The sequence below is a fragment of the Staurois parvus genome, unplaced genomic scaffold (genome assembly GCF_062004578.1).
Source record: "Staurois parvus isolate SC_StPar_1 unplaced genomic scaffold, SC_StPar_1.0 ptg000063l, whole genome shotgun sequence".
NCBI lineage: Eukaryota > Metazoa > Chordata > Amphibia > Anura > Ranidae > Staurois > Staurois parvus.
Window position 1 is genome coordinate 1260745 of NW_028317859.1, and position 9421 is coordinate 1270165.

Below are 9421 nucleotides of genomic sequence, written 5' to 3' on the forward strand. Positions count from 1 at the left end.
AGCAAATGGAAAAAAACTTCAATGGGAGGGGAATAAGATTAACCAGTAATGGGTCAAGAAAGACTTGTAAGCTAAATTCAGTATTCAAACCACTGGGTGCTAGGGATCTAATTTTAAAGATCCATTCCTTCTCCATACAAAGGAGAATTGTGTCAAAATCACCCCTACGATTAGACAAATTGAGTGCATAAATGGCCTTCACACGCAAGCCAACAGGGGATGAATTATGAAATTTAGCAAAATGTTCAGCTACTGAAGTTCGATCATGTTTATTACAAATACTCCCTAGATGTTCACCTATACGTACACATAATTGACGTTTTGTTTTTCCAATATATATTTTATCGCAAGGACAATGGAGCATATATATGTCACTCGTGTAGTAGCACAGTTCATGAATTGCTTAATATGAAAGACTTTTTGTCTATTGACATCAGTGAACCTATCTGTCCAGTCAACATACCTACATATGCTGCATCATCCACAGGGATACATCCCTATGAGCGGAGCTAGATCCGTTAGCCAATTTTTTGTTGGTGTACGTGTGAATTCATATTTAACTAAATTGTCCCTCAGGTTCATTGCTCGCTTAGCGACCATAAGGGGTCTGGGGTCTACAATCTGGGACAATTCAGGGGACTGGGTAAGGATAGGCCAGTGCTTGGTTAAGACTGCCCATACCGCCTCCCACTGGGTCCCAAACCGAGTAATGATGAGCACGGGAGACTGTTCATGGGCGGTCAAGTTGTCAGTACACGTGTGTAATAACTCTTCCCGTTTACGCTTAGAGGCTTTTGCTTTAGATTGTTTAAGGATACTATGAGAGTACCCCCTTTCTCGGAATCTGTGATAGAGGTCATCTGCTTCTTGTCTATAGTCATCACCACTGGTGCAGTTTCTGTGAATACGGAGAAATTGTCCAGTGGGGACACCACGGATCAAAGAATGTGGATGGTGGCTAGAGGCGAGAAGCAGAGAATTGACAGCTGTGAATTTCCTGTATGTTTTAGTGTGGAGGGCATCACCCTCAATCAATACTGAGAGATCAAGAAATGAGATTTCCCTATAATTAAAGGTATAGGTGAGTTTAATATTACGATTGTTATTGTTGAGTTCAGACAAAAACGCATGAAGTGCCGATTCGGTGCCTTCCCAAAGCATGAGGACATCATCAATGTACCTCAGCCAGAGAGAGACATGGCTGAGATGCAAAGGGGATGAGTAAACAATTTGTTCCTCCCACCAGCCCAGGTGCAAACATGCATACACGGGTGCCCAGGGAGCTCCCATTGAAGTCCCACGAATTTGATGGTACAATGTACCTAGAAATTGAAAAACATTTTGATTCAGAGTGAACTCTAACAGTTAAATAAAAAATTCATTCTGAGCTCCCATCATTGGGTAGCTTTTATCTAGGAAATAAGCTACAGCTCAAATCCCCCAATCATGGGGGATAGAGGTATAAAGGGACTCTACATCAATGCCCACCAAGAGGGTACCCGGCTGTACCTTAATCTGGGCAATCTTTGACAGTACATCTTGTGTGTCCTGAAGATATGAAGGAAGTGCCATCACCATATCCTTAATAAGGATCAATATATTTGCCAATTCACTCCAAGGGTCCTCTAATAGCTGAAATGATCGGTATCCCAGGTGGATTGACCAACCTCTTGTGTACCTTAGTGATAATATAGATAGTGGGGATGTTATAGTCCTCTACATGTAGATAACCATATTCCTTCTTAGTAATGAGGCCCACCTCACATGCCAAAGATAATTTATGGTTAAGAAGCAAGACCACCCTAGGAAAGGGGTTCCTCTCTAATTTATTGTATGCAGATGTATCTTGGAGCTGCCTTTTTAATTTCCTGTTCATAACCATCCTCAGACATTAATGCCACAATACCACCCTTGTTGCTCAGTTTAATCACCAGATTAGGTGCTTATTTAAGTTCCCTAAGTGCCTGTCTCTCATCCTGTGAGAGATTATTGATGCCACCCGATCGCCAATCAAGCTGTGCCAAATCAAGAGGAACCAGATCAAGGTATACCCCAAGCCATCGATTTTTCCAAATCTCGGGCATTTTGGTAGATTTTATGGGTAGACAAGCCTGTCTTAACCCTAAATTGCAAGGATCATCCTGTCAGGAATGGACCTGCCAATAATGGTGGGACTCACCTGCCTTGTGGGCTGCAGTACCAGGGCTGGCCAGCGGGTGCTCTCAGCAACCAGAGACTCAACCCTGCAGTCAGCCAAAACACCTGAGGCTGATTGCAGGTGTATTTAAGGGATGGCCAGACCTGCAGTCTGTGCCTTGGTGTGTGTTTTTCCATGGGCCCCTGTATCTTGTTACCTGCATTCCTGTTCCTGTTCCTGTCTGACTGATTTGTTGCCGACCCTGCCTGATCCGGACCTCTGCTGACTGCTCCTGTTTGATCCCTGGCTTGTGACCCCGACCATTCTCTGCCTGACCCCCTGTACCTACCTGCCCGTTAGTTGCTGTACCTGGCTCGTGACCTGACTACTCTCTGCCTGCTCCTCCTGTTCCTACCTGCCCGATTGTTATTGACCCGGCTTACCTGACTACGTTCGCACTGTATGTATTGTTATCTGTGGGTGGTTTGGTTCGTTTGCACTGTGTTATGTTTTAGTATTGCACTGCGTTTATGTATTGTTAGTATTAATAAATTATATTGTTTATAACATATCTGAAGCCTGCGTTTCCCTGCGTCAGTTTACATACCTCTGGTCATACCCGGAGCCCTGACACTTCCTCTATATCGGACTCGGAGATCAAATCCTCCATCAGTCAAATAAGATTATCCAAGGCCTCCTGATCACTGTCCTGTAGTGTAGACAAAATAGATGGATTGGAGGTGGTTCCCTGCTGTCTTACTTGGTACAGTGACCCCAGGTAGACCTTTCTGAGGAAGAGATGAATATCCTTGTAAACCTCAAAGTGGTTCATCATGTTAGTGGGTGAAAAGGATAAACCTTTACATAGCAAATTGAGATGTCCCTCTTGTAGGTTAAAAATAGAGAGATTGATAACTCTCATGTTGGGAGTACCAGGCAATGAGAGATCTGTAGAGAGGTTTCCGATTTTCGCTTCTAACTTCTGGTGGCTGTTCATGACATCCACTAAGGCTTCCTTGCCTAGTCCTCTTTTGCTTCCTTGTCCGTCTCCTCCTCCTACACTTGCCATGACTTTTTTCTATTGAATTGTTGTCTAAAAAACTAACTGTTCTAGATTCCTCCTCCTCACTTTCTGATGATCTACTTGGTCTACTTTTAGGAGAAGTGTAAGAGCGATAGCAATAGCGACATCGACGGGATCTACTGCGTCAACGCTGGTTGGTTAGATCAAAGATCTCACCTCGAGCCCAATCATCCAGATCCGTTTGAAATTTGGTTTGTTTAGTGGAGTGTAGGTTCCTTTGAACCTTATCTATCTAATTTTTAAGAAAATCAATTAAATGTATGAATTCGGGATTATCTTTATGTGGTTTTAGTGCTCGAGTGCTCTCCTCAATTGAAGTTTTAAGTTCTTTCAATTGAGTTTGTTCCTCTTCCACTAACAAGCGCATCACAGCCAGCCCATGATCAATACATTGTTGTTTCCATTTATTTAGGAACCTGTCAGTATGCAAATGTTCAACCAGAATAACCAGCTCTCTGAGAGGCAGTGGGATAATACCTCTGGCGATGTATGATTCCAAAGAGAGGATATCCCATCTCCTATTTAAATACTGTAACACGCCTGATATTTCTATAAATGTATTATGGGCTACCTACAAAACATAAATGAGAGAGATAATTATAAAGTTAAACTCTCAGGCTACTAACCAGAGGAGGCGCAAGATTGAAGAGGTTTTAGCTTTCTATTAAAATAAAAGAGGAACAGAATAAACACAATCCTAACTCTGCCAACTCTGCTTCCTCACTTGCAGATAGAAATAAACTATGTTCTCTTCTGCTATTTAACCGCCTCCCGTCCGCCATATAGTAAAATGACGATTCTCTTGTTCTGGGAGGACATCATATGACGTCCTCCCATTCTAACCAGGCATCATCGATCAACGGAAAGAGCAGAAGATGTCGGCTCGGTCATGTGATCAGCTGTGTCCAATCACAGCTGATCACATGTAAACAGGGAAATGTCGGTTATTGGCATTTCTCTCCTCACGAGCTGTCACGCTGACAGCTCGTAAGGAGAGGAGAGCCGGTAATCAACATTCCTCGGAGGGGACATGTACACAGATCATCAGAGCACTGATGATCAGTGTGCCCTGATGATCTGTGTAGCCCCAGCAGCGCCACCTGTCAGTGTCCATCAGTGCTCATCCATGCCACCTGCCAGTGCCCATCAGTGCCACATTTCAGTTCCCATCAGTACCACATCAATGCCACATGTCAGTGCCCATCTGAGCTGCCTTTCAGTGTCACCCATCAGTGCCAGTCAGTGCCACCTATCAATGACAGTCAGTGCCACCTATCAGTGCTGCCTATCAGTGTGCATCAGTGCCACCTATCAGTGCCTGTCAGTGCTGCCTATCAGTGCCACCTAACAGTGCCAGTCAGTGCCGCCTATCAGTGCCACTTATTTACAAGATTTTATAACAAAAACTAAGAAAAAACGTTTTGTTTTTTTTAAATTTTCAGTGGTTTTCTGTTTGTTTAAGAAAAAAATAAAAAAAACCCAGAGGTGATTAAATACCACCAAAATTAAAGCTCTGTAAAAAAAAATGATAAAAATTTCATATGAGTACAGTGTTGCATGACCGCGCAATTGTCATTCAAAGTGCAACAGCGCTGAAAGCTGGAAATTGGCCTGGGCAGGAAGGGGGTATAAGTGCCCTGTAGGATAGTGGTTAAGAAACTGGGAATTAATATTTTCCCAAACAATTCCAGACCAAACCTGGCACAAAGCCTTCACTCTTACATATAAATCCTCACACTGTGCCACAAATTGGGAATCCTACCTAAAACTCCTCCACCAATGGTACTTATCACCAGTTAGACTATCGGAAATTTAGCCCACCTGATCTCCGCAATGTTGGCATCAATGTGGAGAAATAAGCTCTCTCAGCTTTTGAACCAAGAATCTCACTTGCTCCTGCAATCTGGGAATAAAGCACCCACAACTGTTCTGTCTGAGAAATAAGCCAGGACATTAGGAATGTAAGTGGCACACCAAAGCGCTGTATGGTAAAAGTGAAATGCACAATGTGAAGCAGGATAGCACAGCACACATTCCATGCATTCCAGTGAAACATGTTGCTGAAAATATGTCATGTGAATTTTTCATTTGTTGTACTGTGTTGGCAGCTCATGCATAATGAACAGACTGCCTTAACATAATGCATGGTAACACACCGCCATAGATCGCTCAAGTGGGTATCGCCCTTCAGGGTTACCCTGATGTACCGTCCTCGGCAACAGGGCCATGGATAAGGGGATGCCACCAGTCCTCCTATACGGGCCCCAGGCAACTAGGTGGGTGGGATGTGGGCAGGAAGAGGGCCAGTATGGCTGGTAATTACTGGAACCAATACCCTGTATGGCTCTTTTTGTAGCAGCTTAAAGCTAGCTTCTTCTCTACCTCCCTCTGGCTTTCAGCTGCTGTAGAGAGAACCATACAGGGGATCGGTTCCAGTAATTGCACCTCTGCCACATCCCTCCCTGTGCACCATACATTTCCCCCTGCTGCCCCACCCCCACAGTGCTGTGCCTTCCCACTGCCAACTGAAAGCACACAATATGATTCTTCAGGATAGAGAGTGGGATAAGGGTCTGGTAAATGCCGCATTTACCAGCCCCTTCCTTTCCTTAATAACTTTCCGTTCATTAATAACTGAAGCATAGTAATCAGACTTTTTTTTTGGGGGGGGGGGGGGACTTGTCAGGTTGGCTGTATGGGGCTCTGTGGTTTCTAACAGCAGCCCTGCCTGGCACCCAAGTGTAATCTGACACATCATCCTCCACCTGCCAACTTGCTTTAGCACCAAGACTAAATGAGGACACAGAATCTGTAGGGATACATATGAAAATTTTAAAAGAGAACTAAAAGTTAGGTTGAGAGAACATGTGTATTTTATTATAAAAGGAAAAAATCAGCAGCAGCATGTTAGTCCAGCATTTAGGGGGTAAAACAGGTAGTGAAGAGGCACGATAGTGCTGTCAAATGACTCTGAAAAGCAATCCGAGCATGGATTGTTCTAAGAGGAGTGTGAGTCATTACTGTTAATGTGAACAAGCTCTTATGCAGGCCATAGATGGGGAGAAAAACGGCCGATTTTTCGTCCGAAAATAAAACCGGCCGATTATCTTATCGTTAGTGGACGATTTTGTCGGCCGTTTTTCGTGTATTTTGGACTTTCAGATTATCGGTGATGTTGGAAAATTTTCGAAAAACGCCCGACTTTATCCTCATTGATGGTCAAAAACGAACGATCGTTTTCCGAAAAAGGATCACAAAGGCCACAAAATGACATCATTTCCCGTTATAGGTTACTCATTAATCGGCTGATTTTCGTAATAATTGGTGGTCAGGTAAGTTTTTTAGACCGACCGAGTTCGTTAATCGGCCGAAAATCTGCCGTTTTTCTCCCCATCTATGGCCTGCATTAGGCTGCCCCCAAACCTGTTATTTAAGATTTTCAACACCATATCAACATGTACTTTGTTGGACTGCCCCTTTCAGTTGGGATCTTTTGTACATTTCTTCTCATATCAGCAGAAACATGGTTTTAGAGAGAGAAGGAAACAAAGTTGCCAAGCACAGCCTGCAATGGTGTGAACCTAGGCTAATGCAGGCCATAGATGGGGAGAAAAACGGCAGATTTTCGGCCGATTAACGAACTATCGGTCGGTCTAAAAAACTTACCTGACCACCAATTATTACGAAAATCGGCCGATTAATGAGTAACCTATAACGGGAAATGATGTCATTTTGTGGCCTTTGTGATCCTTTTTCGGAAAACGATCGTTCGTTTTTGACCATCAATGAGGATAAAGTCGGGCGTTTTTCGAAAATTTTCCAACATCACCGATAATCTGAAAGTCCAAAATACACGAAAAACGGCCGACAAAATCGTCCACTAACGATAAGATAATCGGCCGGTTTTATTTTCGGACGAAAAATCGGCCATTTTTCTCCCCATCTATGGCCTGCAATAGTCTGGAATCTGCAACCAAAACCAAGTTTTTCATTTGGTATCACCTGGAAGATAATTGGTAACACATTGTCTGATCATGCTATCCAGGCAGACAGATCAGGTGCAAACTCTGAGTTAAAATAGAAACATTCTAATATAGATCTTTTGTGCTTTAGGTTCATTTGAATAGTTTTCTTCCATTTTTAAATCAGTCAAATGCTTTCATAAGTTTACAATGGTGCATTATGCAACGCAATGTGTTTCAGAAAGCACATATTGCACTTTTAGCTCATTTTTAAAGTTTTAAAATTTAATGCAATGCAAATGCATTTTTTACATGCATTTGGAATGAGTTTTCAGTCTAGGTCACCTGGGGAAAAAATAAACATTTGACTATAAAAACACACTTAAAGAAACATGCAGTGCAGTTTTAGTGTGTTTGCATTGACTATAATGGGAGGTGCATTTTTGTTGTATGTTTCAAACAGGGCACCAAAGATGCAGCAAACAGGACTTTTTAGAAATGCAACATACTTTTAAAAAAGCAGGGCAAGGATGTGAACAGATAGTACAATTTAGAGGGAACTAATTTAGAGGGAACTATTTTTCACATGCTTTTGTCACAATGGAAAGGTGAGTTTTAGAGTGGCAAAAGCACAACAGGGCCCTAAAGTGCATTAAAGTACTTGAAAGGTTAATGAGCATTTTGGATGTGTTGCACAGGCTTTGAAGGCATGTCAGTGATGTTTCTCAAATGTCCTGTGAGATGTATTTAATTTTTTACAAGTCTGAAATGGGAAATGATTACTCTTGGCACTTTGCAACTGCACCTGAAATGCACTATGAACACTATAGGCAGATTTCAATGGAAGTGGCTGCAAAGTATCAACACCTGCCAAACTCTGCAGACTGAATTTTTTTGCCATGCATTACGAGGCAATGCTAATGCTGCAGTGTTTAAACCTCCATCTGTCCCGTATTTTAACAATTTTGAATGGCATTGATAGGTGGTCAAGAAGCAGTAAAAATATGACCCAGCCACCTTTTCAGCACCTTTGAGAATGAGTCCTAAGGACTCATGCACACTTGGCATTTCACCCTGCTGCATGAGATGCCAGGCTTTAAGTCCTTGTAGAGAGCATAGGTGCAACATCCAGCCCTGCAGTCAGCAGCCTGTAAATTTGACAGGTTAGAAGATACTACTGGATGGGGCTGGACTGTGAGTGTAACTAACATTTAGGGCAGTATGCAATCAAGGATGAATGCCCAGAACTCTACTGGTCTGTGTTCTGGGCATTCATCCCTGGTGCATGCTGCCATAAACATGAGTACTGCTCAGTGCACTCTCCAGCAGGTTTTAGCATGCCATAGAATTTGAGATGCTTCCAGTTGTGGGGCTTGGTAGTGCACCTGTGCCTTCCACCTGCATCTAAATGTCCTAATTTCATGCAACAGGGCTAAACGCCAAGTGTGCATGAGGCTTTATCTTGTTTCTTTTTTATTGCTCTGTTTTTTGCAGTCTTTTAAACTTTCAAAGATTGTTGTATTAATTGGAAAATGTTTCAAGATATTTTCTAAACCCCTGTATATCAGCACTGCAAATGGATCTCACAAAGGCTTGTGCTTAAAAATTTAAATGATAGTGAAAATGTAATAATTACATTCAGTTTCCCTTGAGCATATCAAGCTGAGAAACAACCTCTTTACCTGTAGTAAGTAAACCATGGCATTAGTGTTCTTTGTTTCATAGTTGATAAGGTTGAATAAAGACTCAAGTCCCTCTAGATCAGTGTTTCTCAACTCCAGTCCTCATGGACCCCCAACAGGTCATGTTTTCAGGATTTCCATTATTTTGCACAGGTGATTTGATCAGTTTCACTGCCTTAGTAATTACCACAGCTGTTTCATCTGAGGGAAATCCTGAAAACATGACCTGTTGGGGGTCCATGAGGACTGGAGTTGAGAAACACTGCTCTAGATCAACCTATGTGGGTGTGTGTGTTTTATGTCTTAACTACATCAAATATCGCTGTATATTGTGTTCAATAAGATGCCCATCTAAACATTTTTTTTTTAAATTAGTGACCCTTCTCGCTGAAACCACCGATTGTGGAAAGTAATTACACATCCTTACTGCTCTAACAGTAAAGCATCCCCTATGCCATTTAAGGTTAAACTGATTATCATCCAACTTCAGTGGCCATGTGTTTTCTGGAGTGACCTGAGATTGAATCGATTTCTCCCAATTTTAGAATTATCATTA

General features: G+C 42.4%; 1 protein-coding gene across 1 annotated transcript; it reads right to left on the bottom strand.

The window, feature by feature from the left end:
- Nucleotides 1–477: 477 nt before the first annotated feature.
- Nucleotides 478–1290, bottom strand: LOC149469700 (uncharacterized). The gene has a single exon (XM_089668789.1). The coding sequence runs from the start codon at nt 1288–1290 to the stop codon at nt 478–480; it is 813 nt and encodes a 270-aa protein (XP_089524915.1).
- Between the last annotated feature and the right edge of the window lie 8131 nt (nt 1291–9421).